The sequence below is a fragment of the Haplochromis burtoni genome, unplaced genomic scaffold, assembly GCF_018398535.1.
Source record: "Haplochromis burtoni strain Fernald_Lab_line unplaced genomic scaffold, NCSU_Asbu1 Contig_98, whole genome shotgun sequence".
NCBI classification, from domain to species: Eukaryota; Metazoa; Chordata; class Actinopteri; order Cichliformes; family Cichlidae; genus Haplochromis; species Haplochromis burtoni.
The window spans coordinates 438255-455586 of record NW_024582459.1 but is presented as its reverse complement, the minus strand read 5'-3'; the positions used below and the strand labels follow the sequence as shown (position 1 = coordinate 455586).

Below are 17332 nucleotides of genomic sequence, written 5' to 3'. Positions count from 1 at the left end.
AATTATGGTGGCAGTGGGTTGGTGTGGTACAGTGATTTATTACTGTGGGTCAGCAAGTGACAGGTCCTGGCCTTCCTGTATTAGGTCGCCTCTAACAACAAGCCAGCCTCCATACACCCCACCCACTTAGCAGGCAGACTGTGTTTATACTGTTCGACTTAAAGGACCTGGATTGCTTCCACCTCCGGTTTAAGGCTTGATAAATGACTCATTGGGAAGCAGCGCCAATCCCACCCAGAGATGCAAGGCTTTTGGTTTTAGCAGTAGATTGTTTTCATTAGGGAAGAGGAGGTTTAGCATTTGTATTTCTCTTTGCACGTACTAAACTTTTTGTATCTTTGTCACATATTTATGTGAGACCCATTTAATGCCTGGATTTGGTTTTTGGTGTTTTATTTCCTCTTCACAGCTCCATGGCCAAAGATGCATCTCCAGTACCTGTGTTAGATGTCGGCAGCCTGTCTACCCCACGCAAGCTTTTGGATTCATCTCAGTTTAGCACACCTGGATCCAGCAGTGGTATGATCTTAAGATCATAATAAGGAAGGGAAGAAGAGGCAGTAACGGGAAAAAAATAAAGGGTGTTGGCTGAAAAGATATATTGAAAACAAAGTCGTAGGTAGAACACGGTTTCATGAAAAACCATAAATCATATGCTTTCCCTCGATTAAAACTGAACACATTAGAAAAACCAGAGAAAGGAAGACATCAACTGGCAGTTTTATTGGTTTCATCCAAAAACATTGCGTGTGAATTTTATCCTGCTATGCTATTTTCACTATGCTGATATTCTTAGTGATAATGAAGTCATTAGTGTTGCACTGAATTACATCCATTTGCATGTCATTATGGATACGTACACACTGAATGCACACAGAAACCACTGATCCATACTTTGATACAAAAGACTAAACATGTCACAAATGTCTTGTTGCAGAGATACACGGCTCACACCCACATTTCTTCAGCTATGATCACAACATATATCTCTCTCGCTAACATTATAATCATCTTGCCCCCCTACCTGTACCATTAGTCACCCAGTATGTGTGCTTTCACAGCAGGGAGCAGCATTTATTACCCTCAAACTGCTAACCAGCGCCGTAACAGAGACTGATAATGTAGACTGTATTCAGAAATGTATGAATCCTCTCTTGGTTGTAGGGGCGTACAGTCAGAGCCACATTCCTTCCAGGCAGAGCACAGAGGAACGCAAACAAGAAGATAATGAAAAAAGTTAATCCAGCAATAACTTGGTGTTCCCTTGGTGTTTCTGAGTTTTTATATTAAGCCTGGCACTTTTTTTTCTCTCCAACACCCACTCTTGGCATTCTGAGTTAGCAACTCATCGTGTTGTTTTTAGCTCTGTGGATACCAGGCAACAATGCACCATACTGTACATACCAAAGGCATTTTTATCTCGTTGCTGCATCAACTGACAGATTAACAACAACATTAGCATATAATTACCATCTGTGGGCAAGGTTTCCCTGAAAGGTATGGTACAGTCAACATTTCTGTGCCATTCAGCAGATGTTTTATAAAGCGGTTCTTTCAGTCATTCTCAGTCTTTGTCTCTTCCTCTTCTTTTGCGTGTTTAGCATTTCCTAGGTAGCCATCTACCATTTAAATCATGTCATTTACTCCACCTACTGTTATTTACTCTGCCCAGCTCATCAGCATGCATGTGTATGTCATGACCTCAAAAAACATAAATACGCAAATGTACAAATTACCACTAATACATTTTAAATATCTGCTCAAGTCTCCCACGCTGTAGGCCTCTAAGTAATAGCTAAACCACAGTTTTCTCAATATTATGCAAAGAGAACACTGGCAATTAGCTGCCAGCAGGCAGTAAGTGCCTATATACCGTCATGTTAACAACTGTGGTCACGACACAGCAACGGGCTTCCATCAATGCCCTAGCTTGCCATTTTGTCTAATAGCATTAGAGCACCTCATTTGTAGATGATAATTGTCATAATTATTACACAAACTACAGTTGCAATGGCTGAAAAGAGGAAATACACCCAAAGTCCATTAACTTGCCATAAACATTAACTCTCTTAACGTGCTTTGATGGGGAATTGGGAGGCCCCATCTAATGGAAATTAGAGCATCACTCGATACTGCCTTTCTCAATTTGTCTACTAAGTCAGATGAAAAGGGGATTAGGGTGGGGTTAGGTGCAGTTGTGTGTTCTTAAAAGATAACGAAGTGGTGTAAAACTGAATTTATTTGTTGTTCTTGATTATTTTTGTACATTTATCTATCACTGAAATAATTGGATCTGTGTGCTTGTACAAATATAATAATGTACACTATATGGTAACAAGTGTGTCTGTACGCGTATACCTCTTTTAGTGCATGAACTGCAGCAAGATATTCGGGACTTAAACCAGTCAGACCTTACTGAGGGGGACCCAGAGGAGAACAGTGCTGAGTTCATGGGCATCCTTATCAGGGTACATTCATGTGCACACACATGACGCATGCTATTAATTGTAAACTTAATGTTTTGTTCTGTCATTTGGTTGAAGTAAAAATATTGGCATATTGTTCATTTTCTTTAGGCTCTGGCCAAGTTGAAGAAGCTTCCAGAGACCATTAAAGCCATAATGGAGCGGCTGGAACCTGAGCTGAAACAGATTGTCAAGAGGTCTACCACTCAGATAGCAGACCATGCTTACCAAAGGGGAGAAAACCTGGCCCAGGAGAGCCAGCCAAGGTAAAGTAATGGCGTAATGCACTGCTGAAGAATAACTGACGAAAGAGATTTGCTACAGATCAGAAAATATGAAGCTGAAGGTTAATATTAATCCCTTAAACTGCACAAAAATTGCACAATACATTTTCAAGCATTTAAAAAAAGGCATATTTAGCACATACAATAGAAATTAAAAGTCATATATGGAAATTAAAATGTAATGATTAAAAAAAACAATTTTTCAGATGATTTAATAAACTCTATTTTCAGAAAATTCAAATTTTCTGGCAGTTGGATCATATTTCAGGCTTTAAAGGGTTAAATAGCAAATGTGGAGGGGAAGGGAGTTTCAGACAGTAGATGGGCATAAAAGGGGAACTATAAGCTGTTGTGTGGAAAGATGAAAGCAGTCCTTTTGAAATGATAATGTTTGCCTGATAGGGATGGTAAGTAGCATTAGAACTATATGCCAAAATGGTCAGTGTAAATAACAATGTGCAGCTACTGTTGTTTACCTTAAAACGACTAACAAAGCTCCCACTTGCATTCCCATCATTTATCCCATTGTTTATCCTTCTGTAGTCATAATATTTTTCTAGCCTCAATTTTTAAGGTGTTGAATAAAATGTGGCCTCCTTCCCTAATGATTGGTAAAAGCTATTCCTGTTGATGCGGTAGCTTCAGGGTTTTGTAGCTTGTCTGTTTTTTGTAATGTTACCTTTCTCAGAGTTTTGGGAAGCACCCAACATTATATTAATTATACTAATATTCACTGTATTATAGTCAGCATTCACTTTTGTTATTGCATAGAGTGGATCCTTAAGTTATACTTAGAGCTGACAGTAAAGGCAACAGTCAGTGTGTTTAGAATGCAGTCCCATAGTGTTCATAGTCAGACAGTCAACCAGGTGTGAAACATAGTAGCGGCTAGGACTGCAGACACACCTGCTTTAGACCATGAAAACAGATACTCTGCTGCTTTAAACGTAGACAAGTCATGGCTAAACACACCCATACACACACAAACAATTTCACACCTGCCGTAGAGGGCTGCTACATTTTAAAAGCAGTCACGTCAGCTCCTGCAGACATACACATACAGTGAGCAGACTTGAGAAGCACAGGTCTCAGTCCACTGATCCTGAACCATTTAAGAGGAACGTCTTGTTTTCTGTCAGGGATGTTCTCTTCAGCCTTGTCTGCCTTACTTCTTCTGTTGCCTACTGAATCTTGTCTGACCTCAGTGTAATAGGCTACCATGTAGCTTGTTTCCAGTTCTGCTGCTTGCTGATTGTTTTAAGTTGCCTTCATGAGTATACGTGTGTGAGCATTTAACACTTTGAGGTTGTGTGTGTGTGTTTGTATTTGGATGCGTACACACCTAGTTTTCCCTATGCTCACTTCAATTTAAAGTCAATGCTTGTTGCTATGGAAACTCCAACCAATGTACCACTTGTAGAGAACAATGGTCTTGAATATTGCACACTATATTTTATAGTACTGCAGATTAGCAGGCAACACTTAAGAGCTTAATAGCATAAACAGCAGTGTGTGGCTTGCTCTTGGAGGTTTATGTTCTCATTCACATCCTCACTGACCACCTCACTGAAAGTTTATTTTCCTTTACAACTCCTGCATCTAGATCTACTTCATATAGCTTCCGTCTTCATGCACCAAAGTCATGACCCTAATCCAATGATATTTCTTAAGGTTTTAGTGATTCTTGAGCTTCTGGGCTAACTGCAATACTTATGTTTAAAATTACAGCTAGTTAATAGCCAGTGCATGTGTTCGTGGATTGGAGGACGTATGATCTCTGGCTGCTGGTGTTTGCTGTTATAACCCCAACCAACCAACCAACCAACCAACAACAACCAAACAAACAAAACAAAACAAAACAACAAAAACAATCAAACTTCTATTTTTCAAGTCTTCGTTTCAGTGTCTCAAATAACAGTAATAATACAAATTTCTCTTACTGGATGAGAGATATGGGCAGCACGGTGGCACGGTGGTTAGCACTGTTGCCTCACAGCAAGAAGGTCCTGAGTTCAATTCCACCATCAGGCCGGGGTCTTTCTGTGTGGAGTTTGCATGTTCTCCCCGTGTTTGCGTGGGTTCTCTCCGGGTACTCCGGCTTCCTCCCACCGTCCAAAGACATGCAGCTTGTGGGGATAGGTTAATTGGATAATCCAAATTGTCACTAGGTGTGAATGTGCGAGTGAATGGTGTGAATACTGATACTGATATTACATAGTAGATTCTAAATGAAATCTGAATAAACGATTAAGAAAACTGATTTAAAGTGAGGATGTTTTTTCCAATAAAACACAGAATATTAATAACAGTATTTTCAATTCAAACTAAGAAAACAAACAAAACAAAGCAAAACAGGAAAACCACAGTGAACATAGGATGGACTTTTTTTTGGACTCATTTTTCCCATTTAGTGGTCCTTGGCATCATCCAGAGGAAGACTGATTCCACGTGTATCAACTTTTGCTCTGTGTGTCCATTTGTCTATGACAGCAGGATGACTGAGATAACCTGGTCCATTTAATATCTCAAGAGGAGCCTTTTGACACTCTTTAGACCTCTAACAATAATTTAATTATCTGTGACTTAGCACCAACCTGATGGTAATCTAATTTAGATACTATTGTTGTCCTTCCAATATGAAACACATGCAGTCCTGGAGACTTTATGTCTTTGTGTGCTCCCTGCCATTTCTCCTGGTTCTTCATCAGCCGTGTGTGTCAACTTCGATCGGGAGAGGAAATGAGAAGTGTGGTCTCAAAGAACAGACAATATGGATTAGGTTGGACTCCACTGGGAGATAATGAGGAGGTCTGTTTACACTTTGTTTGTCCGTCTACACGTAGCTAGGTGTGTTTGTGGGTGTAAGGGCTGGGGTGGTTAGAGTGTGCTTGGGGATTAAACAAAAAAAGCAGTGTCAAAGTCAGAGCCGTAACTTTTGGGTGCCCAACTTTATGCATGTATGCATGATTATGTACTTTTTTTATGCTTATATTTTTGGAGATTGGTGACCATATATCATTTATCTTACATTTCTGTTTTGTTGTCAGTCTTTCATGTTTATACATGAGAGTCATTGGCATTTCAAGGTCCCTGTCTTGGTGTCACGGAGTTATAGCTCATAGTGATTTGTTCCTCTGTTTCTCTCCATTAATAACATTTGCTTGTGTTACTGTGGGTGTAGTGACAGACAACCAACCAAAATGGTCCCCATTGAAACATGTATCTTGCCTCTCTATTTTCTTTATACCTTCACCGAAAATCTTGGCTGCTTCCCAAAACTCTGAGGATGGTAACATTATAAAAAAAGGACAAGCTACAAAATACTGAAATAAATTGCAATAAAACAAAATCTCTCTGTTGCTTTCAATTGAATAAAACTTAATTAAATGGCAGAGGAGAGTACCAAAAGACCAACGTTAGACAAATAGTGATTAAATTTAACTTTAACACTGCTACTTCCTAGCTTGGTTGCACTAGGAAGCCATTCACGCTCAACTAATGTAACCTGTGTTCCCTCTTTACCTTGAAAGCTTTGCCCTTGTGTAGAAACTAGATGTAGCAAAGTCTGGATGAAAGCATTAGTGTAGATGAGACCATCCAGGCTGTAGCACTCAGATCAAGTGGAAGGTCAGTTTGGTTTTGGCTGTGCTCTCTTCTTCAGTCAGAGCCATTTAGAAGTAATGAGAGTGCCTGTTCATTTGAGTCCAGGCTGGGAAGCTCACTTGTTTTGTTTTTTTTTGTTTTTTTTTGGTCCCGGTTAAATGGAAAACTGTAAATGAAAACGGCTTCCTGGAATATTGGTCATTTGAAGTGGTCTCAATGGTCTTTTTCATGGGTAAATTATCTGTTATTAGCTGTATGTTATTTTTCTGCTGTTTTGGACAGTTTAGATGAGCTTTTTTTCACCCTTGATGTTATAAAGATTTGCATACATTCCTCACAGTAGCTTGTTGTACTTGTACTTGTATTGTTTAATGTCATACTAGAGAAAGATAATTTGAAACCTGGATCATACTATTATCAAACCTTTCACTGCTCCGCAGTAGTTTTAATGGATTTTCTTAATTGTGAAGTTTAAGCAAACATGACAGAGTGGTCTTCACAGGTGGCAATCTGTGTATTTTGACTTTTGGGGATTGTTTGTCAAAGGTTTGTCAAATAATTCTATAACCTTGACAAGCTGCCTTAGAACACCTGTAGCTCTCTATTTTACTTACATGGAAATCTCAAGTCATGTGATTTACTGCAGAAGACATACATTTCCCTAACAAATAAAGTGCCCAGTTGAAGTAATGCTGGTTGTCTATTTTAGTGCCTGTGTAGACAATAAAGATCCTTGTGAAATGCTTATTAAATAAACATTATACTGCAGATTTATTTTTTAATAAAACAATTAAATATACCATTTAATGCTGTTTGAAATTTTTGTAATCGTACTTCACTTTCTCCTTTCTATCCTCTCCCCGTGTCTCTATTTACTCCTGACTCTCCTGACCCCTTCCCTTCTCTTCCTCTCTTCCTTTCTGCTCTGTCTGGCTCCCTCTGCAGGCTTCTGCTGGAACTGCTTGAGCTCTTGTTCGACAAGTTCAAGGCAGTGGCCCAGGCTCACAGTGTGGTGCTTACCCACCTGAAACACATCGGGGTGCAGGCCCAAGAAGAGGGCATCAAGCTGTACGAGCAAGCAGATGTCTCTGCTAAGATCCAAACTGTACTGCAGGTTAGTTGGCAACAGCAATGATAAAAGAAATGCAGTCGATATCTGACAATGAAGTGTACAAAAACAGATGTAAATAAAATGAAGCTATGCAGAATAATTAGGAATATTTTAGTCATCTGTCTAAGGAACTTGAATAATATGAAACAGTTTAACTTTACCATGTCTTTATGGCCAGTAGATTAAAATAGATTTGTAATTTATTCTGAGATATATTATCCTTCTACAGTGGCTCTTACATGTACCGTTACAACTTAAAGTATACAACCATTATTGGGCTATTTATCTGTTTAGAAATGGGACCTGTTTGTTTTGTTTTCCCACGCTAACATACCCTCAGGCTTTTATTTTTCATTCAGTGCCACAGTGATTTGTTCACTCTAGATTTATCCCCCCCCAACCCCCTTCTTATAGCAATCTTGTAGCACTTTCACTTATAGTAAATTAATCAGTAGAGAAACAGGCAGCAATGTGATGGATGGCATTCAGTCTGTCAGCAAGGAGTAGCTAGAGAAAAATACAGAGGAGGCTTGATTGCTTGGATTAATTTAAGGTTCTTTAATTGGCGTGTAGTTATGCTCGGTTCTTGATCCTTGCTCCTGTCTGATTGGATGAGGGGGGTGAGCAGCTGTTCAGTTGACCCGATAGTGACTCTCAGAGGAAAATCTGTGACAGTTGGCATGCGTCTGTGTCCCAGTTTGTGTTCATACCTAACAATGGGTAAAAAAACACACCGATGCACCTTGATTGTGTTTCATCCTTGATTGGGTGATTGTTATTTATGACATTTTTTCTGACCGATTTTGCAAAAGATAACTACACATGTACTTATCTGCATCTGATATTGTTAGAGTGGATGAGATGCTTCTTCTTTAATATTAATAGGCTGTTCTCATGGATCTATTTAGGTGCAGTGTGAATACATATATAAAAAATATGAACACAGCAGGTTTTTCTTTTTTTGAGTGGAATCTATAAAAACAGGGAAGAAACTTTCTCCAAGGGTCTACCTGGATGCCTTTAATGTTGCCATTGTAATTGATTGGACATATTACTGCTACTTTCATTACTGATCATACAAATGTAAAAATAAATAAAATGACAGAATGCTAAATTGGAAACCCATCTATTTCTAACTCACGCACTCTTCTGCTTCCAATTACTTTAGTCCTTCTTCCAGCTGGCATGCATAGATGCACAAATGAAGGCATGTTTAGGTGTGTGTATGGGTTTCTAGGGTGTGAAGCAGCATAGGCATGCACTATAATTGCTCTGCTGTACCAGCATCATTATATAAGACATTAAACCATTCACTTGCATTCGACCACTGCCAACACCCAGTTGCCAGGGCCTCCACTGTCCCCTGGCTCTGCGATGGGAGATAATGTAATCTCTTGATTAGAATACTCATTATGTGAGATGAGGTTTTCTTATTCAGTCACTCGTGTTATTATTTCCTGACTGATTATATCAATAAAAAGGCCTGTAGTCCATCCCTCCTTCCCCTTGCCATTTCCCTGCATGTTCATTCGTCTTTCTCTATGATCCTGCATTTCCATTTCCCTTCCTCTTTCCTTCAGCTTCATTCCTGTTGCCTCTGTATTACAGTCTCTCAATTTCCCAATACCTTGTGCATACCCCTCTTGCTCTTTGTAATTTCCTCCTTAATCTCATTATCTGGCTTTCTTTTTCTCTCTCGCAACTCCCACACTCACTTTCACCCCCTTCGTTTAGCCCACTCTGTCTTAGAGAGTCACATATCAGCAATGAGAGAAATTAAATTCCTACTGCTCCCATAGTGGCTCTGTTAAATTTTATTAGATACTGAGCCAGTTCTTATCTCACGCCTTAAGACCCACAAAGGGGCAGGAGCCTTCTCAGCACCAGCCAGACTTTAGTTGTGAGCTTTATGTTAGTCACTCATTATGCATTTCACTCGAGTTTGTTTCTCTTTAGTTTTGCATAAATACTCTAACTCTTATTTAATGTTCCATTTAATGTTCCGCTGCAGAATAGGCCACCTAAAAGTAATACTTTCAAATTTTGTGTGCTGACTAGCTCCATATTTTTTATTCTCTAACTCAACTAGAACTGTTTTGAATGATTCACAGCTCAAAATAATTCTTATTTATCACATACTGGGCTGAAACAAGCTGGTTTATTTCACACCTGCTTTCTTGAAGCTAGTAGTTCTCGCACCATAGAGTTGGGCCAAACTGCTGGCATGAGTCCCTGAACGGTTGGACACAGACATGATACCAACTTGAATTAATATAGTTAACTATTTTTAGATGTAAATGAATGGTAGTTTGTTGATCGATTGATAACAATTGTGCAACGTGAATCTTTATCAGGTTTTAAAGTGGGGCTTCCTAAAAAGTACTACTGCAGAACTTTGATGTGATTGACTGCCCCTCAAAAACAAAACAGGAGATGGGAGGGGTCTATGTGCTCTCAGTCACAGCTGTGTGCCTGAGATGCCCATATTAAGGATATCCTCTCTCACTGACATCACGCATTACAGTACTAGTACATACACTGGCCTTATTATTTTGAGATTCTGGCCATTTTAATGAGTATCAACAACTGTATAACACAAATTAAGACAGAAGGCTAAAGGGTCCAAATAGGAAGAATCCCCACTAAAAGGTGAGGAAATACTCAGGCATCTTGTTAGTTCAGTATTTGCAAAGGTATCAGTGAAGTAGGAGAGACTTGTTAAAACCCAAACCTTTTACCACTAGCTTTAATAATATGCTTTATCCTTTTGCCCTTAAATTATTTGAATCCCAGCCTGTCTTGTGCCTCTTATTGCAGTTCACATGTTTGATGGGCAGAAACCTCTTGGTGGGTGTTATTTTTTTCCCCTCTTTGAGAGCAACCAGGTTGACCTTTCCACATGACATACCAGTAGACAGATGCAAGAGCTGACAGAAACACACGGTGCACCTAGTTACAAGGCCTTGGCAGAGAGACTCCGTTCATCAGTGTGTGACTGGGGCCCAGTAGGCTTAGAATGGGGAGCGGGTAAACAAGATTTCTAAAGTCAGGATGCATGTAATGGTCCTAATCCATGTTCAGAAAAGCCTGAGATGCTTCTGTTGGTTGTTTATTTCAGTGTGGAAGTATTGATTCAAAGCATGAAAGACTGTATGGTAATCAGTAGTTTTGAGGCTGGAAGGAGCGTTTTAAATGCCACTTTGCAGTTTTTCTAGTGGCTCTCTGTATAATGTGTGCAAGTATATCTATTGATTATTTACGCTGCCACTGAAGTTACATTTCTAAGCACATGTCACCAAATGCCCTTCCTACTTGCTATCTATCCATGACAATTTTTTCTGTCTTTTTTCACCAGAAACGATGCTTTTCTTCAAAGCACTCTGTTTTGTCAAAGAAATAACGCACTGGAATTTTGGTATATCCATACATATTTATCAAGTTTCTCTTTTGACATCGAAAATATACTACGACATCAGACAGTTAAGCAGGCCTGGACTGTTTAATATGATGATGTCTGAATTAAAATTTTAGTCAAAACAACATTTTATATATACCAAAGGAGAAAATCCATCACTTTCATTAGAATTGTGACCTAGATGGAAGCAGCAATACTTTACCAGGTAATTGGATAGCATAGTTCATAAAATCTCACAGTTCATAAACCTTTACGTACATTCTTAATCAAGACTGTCCAGTGAGAATGTTATTAAATCTATATTTAGCAGTCTGGCTAGTGGCGTCCATCATCACCCTTTGACCTCGTCTTCTGTTGGGTTTGAGGCCTAAAAGTTTGTTAATTAGCTTGCCATTTACACATACTACAAGGATTTTTGATTGTGTGACTGCTTGCTGAAACCGTTGTCTCCTCTGGTGTGTGACCAGAGTGCAAATAATACTTTTAATGAGTGGTTTCCTCTCTGCACACAAGGATGTTTGAGACTGTATTTGAAAATATGGATGTTCACCATTAGTCTTCCCAAAGAACTGATTCCTAGACTATTGAAACTTCACAAGGGAACACAAGCTATTAATATTTTCTACTAAAGCAAAAGGTAAATTTACTACAAGGGTGGACTGAAGTTTTTTTATGTTGCTCTAAATAATGATTGAAATATTAAAAAAGGAAACTTTAATACGATTGCTTTTTCCTGCCTCATGCTATATTTTCTTAAATCCTCCCTCCCTGTAATACTCTTACTTCTCAGAGTGCTTAGGATATCTTGCTTCCATGAATTTCCTACAGAGTTTTCTACTATTTTCTTTTGCCCTTGTGTTCCTGATTATTTGCCTGGTCATTTAGGGTATTTTGGTTAGGAAGAGAGCCTATAGCTTGATCCATATCTGCTTCATGAATTAATCCTTTTTTGTGCTGTTGAATAATAAAAGGGGTTTGTTTTGTTTGTATCAAAAAAATATGAACACACAAGTGGCTTAAATATGCATTGTACGAAATCAGCTCATCAACAGAGTGAAAATGAGTAGAAGTGAATTGCCAGAGAGGAGCCAGAAGACAATAAGCTCCTTTAATTAAATATGAAGCAGAGACATCGCTATGTTGTTCTCACCCAACATTTTAATCAATGTGTCACATTTGTTCTGGCCTCCAAAGACTGTAATATTTACATATTGCGGAGTGGAGGGAAGTCTACCATGTCTGTGGACCCCGCTCCCAATAGACGCACGCACGCACACACACGCACGCACGCACGCACGCACGCACGCACATAATCCAGATATGTAAAAAATCACCGAACATTGACGTATGACGTATGTTTTAGCAATAATTGTCTTTAGTTGTTGATGGTTATACGATATGTGTGAATAATCTTTTGAATAAAGGGTGTCTCATATGGAGTTATTACAGTTGTCCACCTCTTCAAGATCAAGATATTTTATGTGTACAGTACACGTACATAGCATACTAATATATGTAGCGAAGTTGCTTTTAGTTTAGTAGAATATAACCAATAAGTCACATATAAGCAGTATGTTTTAACTCTATATTTAAAATGAAAGGAATTCTTCAGTTAATCTAGTCAGGCTCATTTTAATTTATGAGCCACATAAATCTCAATTACACTGGGCCAGCAAGGCCATTTCATATTAATCTATAAAAAACTACAGTTTTTACCATTCTCGTGGTGTAAAGAACCACAAGTACATTCAGAACAGGTTCAATTAACCATCCATTTTCAACAGATGATGAAAAGTCTGAGATATCCTAAGAAGAAATAAGTGACATTTGAAAATTATGCAATAAAATACAATATCTGCCATATTGTAGAGTGTAGACCAAGGTGGTTTGTTGTATAGGATAATGCCCAAGAGCTTGGTTTCCTTTACTTGCTGGATGGCTGGTATGTTTATATGGTATTACTGTCTCATGTCATAGCTTTAACTGAGTACCATACTTTTTACTGTGGATGTGCTAAGTATCAGTTTGTTTTGATCCATTATTCAAAAATATCTAGCTCCCTGTTCAAGATAGCAGTCAGACCAGCCGATGTCATTGCTGATGCATATGCTCAGCTATAATGTCCATTAATCTTCATCCTTTTGATGTATTCACTGCTGTTCTGAATATCTCTTAAAAGAGAATAAAACACATTTATTGTTTATAGCATAAATACACTTAAAGTGTTTGTTACATTTCAAAAAAAAAAAATGTTGAGGACACAGCAAGGACACAGACGAGTAAAAAGGGTTTCAGTGAACATTCAGACACACCTCCCTTTCCTCTGTCAACAAGATAGCCTTCAAAAGATTGACTAGATGCAGCCCCTCCAGGTGGGAACTCCTGCTGCTTAGCAAGAGTTCAGCGCTGAGAGAGTAGTTGTGGCTGAAGCTCTGTCAGAACTTGTGAAGGTTATTGAAGTTTCTGGAACACAATCAATACCGGGTGTATACAGAACCCTTTTCTTTGACGGCCAAGGACACTTTGGGCTTTAACTTCAAACTGGCAGCAAGGGATATCAGTCAATGTTTTGTGACAAGACACTAGCCAAGGGATTTAGTGGGAGACAGCCGATTTCAATAAAGACTTGAAAAGAGAAACAAAGTGCTGAGATTGTTCTCTCAGCTGCTTTAAGATTACTTAATAAGAGGAGGAAGGTGGAAACAAGGAGAGAGAATGAAGTGATATTTATTCCTTTAAATTTAGCCAATTGACTGCTTAGTTTACACAATGACTAGTGCTCACCTGCAAAAATGTGAATGATGCTTCCATAATTGAACTGATTGCTGAGCTGTTAGGGCCCTAATAGACAGAACAGAAGATAAGTATACACTTCCTCCAAGCATAAAAGGTGACATCAGGACACTTCAGTTAGGAAGAAATACATGGGAGTGCTGGAAATGAATAACAAAGGCTGACTTCCATTAAGGTTCCCTTCTTTTTAATTTAACTTAGCACTCAGCACATTGGGTCTCATCCCAAACTAAATCAGTCCAATCTACTCAAGTACCAAACATCTTGCATCTTGGTTAAAAAGCGCTGGCAAAATTATTGTTATTATTAATATTATTATTTTTTGTCATCTCTTTAGAAGTGTTTGGCATGTTTACCCACTCAAACACACAAACATACACTCCAGTCACAGGAAGTTGTAGGCTTAGTCTTATTTGCTGTGAAGACCCATTAGTCAAAGCCTCCCTGTTTCTGTTTCATGGATTTTCCCATGAATCTAAGTTTTTTTTTTTTTTTTTATGGAATTCAAAGTGTGTGTTCCATCATCTCTCTCACTCTCATCTCTTTAATTGGAAGTCAAAGTGAAAGTCCATTGGACTAATATAATTGGCATCCAGCTAAACTCATAGCAAGATGTTGCTGTAATTTTTATTTGGCTGATTCTTCACCTGAGCTGTTTAAACAACAGGAGATGTTGAAAGATGTGAGTTTCTTCCATGTGGTACCAGCTGTTGCCAGTATTTAAAGTGCTAAGAGAGCTTTATATTGTAGATTGTATATTCCCAGGAATTCTTGTTTCTCTATTAGTACTACCAATTCAGCAGACCATTTGTAGACATGCTGTTTTTGGTGCGTGTGTGTGTGTGTGTGTGCGTGACCTTGGTTTAATAAGAGATTAGGAAAATACAGGAATGTAGGTTGCCAAATGGAATGGACTTTGTGGCCATTCTGAATAATAGTGAATGAATGTCTCACGAGTTTTTGCATTGCTATGGAAATACTGAGCCTTCTCTTTGATTTGGCAACTGCAGTCACAGTGCAGATCATTCCTGAGCTGACTCTGAAGGACCTGTATTTTATATCACGTGCAACTGCATTTGCCTTGGTTTTTGTTGTTTCCCTGGGTTTTTTTTTTTTTTATGATTCCATGTCCCTCTATCTCCGCATAATCATCCTGTGCTTTTCCAAATCCCTATTTATTGCTGTTCCTCTTTTAAATATACTTTCACCACTGTTGGTTGTAATATAGTTCCTTATTTTCAGTATTCCGTTGTTGTGTGCTTCACAGAGGAGCTGTTTGGTAAAAAGCATGTGACAGTAAGAGAATCTGTGCCTGCAGTAATAGTAGCTTTAATAGGATTTCAGGTTCTTGACCTGAAGGGTAAGAGGGAGAAAGAAAAGCTGACGATAAGATTGCCATGGTCGTAGGATTGAGACAAGTACAATATATCCAGGTCTTAGGAGTAGTTTTGCAAGTTTGCTGAGTGTGCTTGCTTGCATTGATAAGAGGGATTACTTTTTGGTATTACAACAAATATCAGAGATGAATTTAGATTGCAGGGTCGTTATCTTGGAATAAGATGAAATGCTTCAGTACAGTGTTGATCCATATAAATGCCTCTACAGCACATTAAACAGTATTAGTGGGAGACAGGTAACAGGCCAAAACTATTGCCACCTGCAACATTTCAAATCAACCAACATTTGATTGATTATTAGCTGCCTGTGATTAATGTTGGTACCATCCTCACACACTGAGATTGGGCTCTAAGTTTGCATGCATGAATGCTATATTTGGAACAGTCAGTGCTAAGCAACTAGGTTGTGCCTTGTTTGTGTTCAATAGACTCTGAACAGCATGGCATGACTGATTGTAGTTTGCTTATATGATATGTAGATTGCTAAAGTTGAGATCCGTGGCATTAAGAAATAACTTGCTTGTCATTTTATAACTCGAAACCAAACTAAAACGCTCTTGACAAGCGACAAGGATGAATTCATCGGCCTCTTAAATTGTTTTGTTTTTCTTTCTAATTAGTTTTCACACTGTAGAGTAAGAGTAAGATGTGTTTAGTTACCACCACTACAAATTAAAACACATTTTCATTGGTTTGGCTTTACAACAAAGTAACTTTGTTAGGAGCAATGAAATCTTCATCAATGAACCATCTCCCTAATGGATAAATAAATAATTTGAACATTTGATGTGTAAGTTAACAACTCTGTAGCATACTTTGCAGAGGACTGTGCCTTTGGCAGAGATTTCTTAAGCAGAGATGAAAAAACAAACTCTCTTTGTAAACTTCACTCAAAGGTGTTAAATCAGCAAATACTAACTAGTTACCTAAGTACTTGTATTCTCTCTGGGTCTTTCTCCTCATTTTCTTTATCTCCTTTTTCCGATTAGCATTCTGTTCAGTTTTCACTTCCACCTATAATCCTTTGCTCTTTCTATTTTCCACAGCTCTTTTGCACCGTTATCTCCCCTTCTTTTCTTCTCCCGTTCGGTGTTGCTTTCCACCTCCCATCCCTCTCTGCCTCTATCTTTCTCTCTGTCCTAACAGTCCAGTTAATTGCCTCCAAAGTTCACTCTGTCTCTGGGCTAATGCAATTTAAGTAGGGTCGGAGCCCCTTCATCAGCCCAGCGCTGGCATTTCATTAAGTCTGCTTGGGTGTTAGCTTGCAAGCAAGTCGGGGTTTCGCTCCATCAGCTCATCATTAGTAATTAATACACTGATAGGATTAGCTGCAGCATGAGGCTAGTGGCAAGTGGTCGCTCTGTTGTTGCCAGTTGGAGAGGGCGTGTGTAATATGTTTTCCAGCTCTGTATGTGATCAGGGGAAGTGTGTTGGCGAGAACAGTTAGCTTGTGTATTTACATGAGTGTCTGTGACGAAAGCCATATTTTCAGTCTTGTTTAATTTATAGGTTGTAAGTTATAAAAGATTTTTGGGTCCTTTTCATTTTGGGTCCATTTTGGCTTAAAAGGCATTTTAAAAAATTTCCAATAAAACATCTGCATTTAACTAAATCTAACACAAGATTTTACCTGAGATGATGCGATCCACATCATATTTCCATGGATGTGCACTTGGATTAATATGAATTTTAGCGACTGAAGGCTTTCCCGTGCTTGATGGGAGGGGTGCTCTCCGCAGTGTTAATTACATCATTATGGTTGGGATGGATCTCCATCTGCTCAGCCATTACTCCTGTCCCATTCTGGGCTGACCCACACTGCGTCTCAGAATTAGACACACACAGGCTAAATGGCCCTTCTAAATTATGAAGCTATTAGATATGGGAAGCTATTTTAGAACATATGTATTCACAGAGAGAGAGAGAAATGAAGAAGGGTGAGAGAGAAAGGAAAAGATGAGGTAGAGAGAGCAACAGAGAAAAAATAGAAATGTGAGAAATGAGAGATGACGCCCTAAGAGATTTTGAAAAATGAGACAATGAAAGAAACAGAGGGAATGTGCAGATAGAATGATAAAGGAGAGGAAGTGAACTTTCTGAGTCTGGCCAGTGTTTCAGTGTGCTTGTTCTGGACTATTGTTAGAAATTGATAAGATTTTTATGAAGCATGATAAGACTTTGATAGATCTCACCATGGATCACGCAGACAGATCAGAGAAATAGATGACAAGACTTTTTTCGGCAGTCATCAATAGTGCCCAGTC

The 17332-nt window shown here is 38.7% G+C and overlaps 1 protein-coding gene across 2 annotated transcripts in view; it reads left to right on the top strand.

The window, feature by feature from the left end:
- Positions 1 to 17332, top strand: part of exoc4 (exocyst complex component 4) — a 156461-nt gene that overhangs the window by 8176 nt on the left and 130953 nt on the right. For both annotated transcript variants that reach the window (XM_005927181.2, XM_042222931.1), the window contains exons 5-8: positions 410 to 519; positions 2368 to 2468; positions 2577 to 2731; positions 7298 to 7466. In XM_005927181.2, the coding sequence (XP_005927243.1) occupies positions 410 to 519; positions 2368 to 2468; positions 2577 to 2731; positions 7298 to 7466 (535 nt within the window). The remainder of the gene's footprint in view (positions 1 to 409; positions 520 to 2367; positions 2469 to 2576; positions 2732 to 7297; positions 7467 to 17332) is intronic.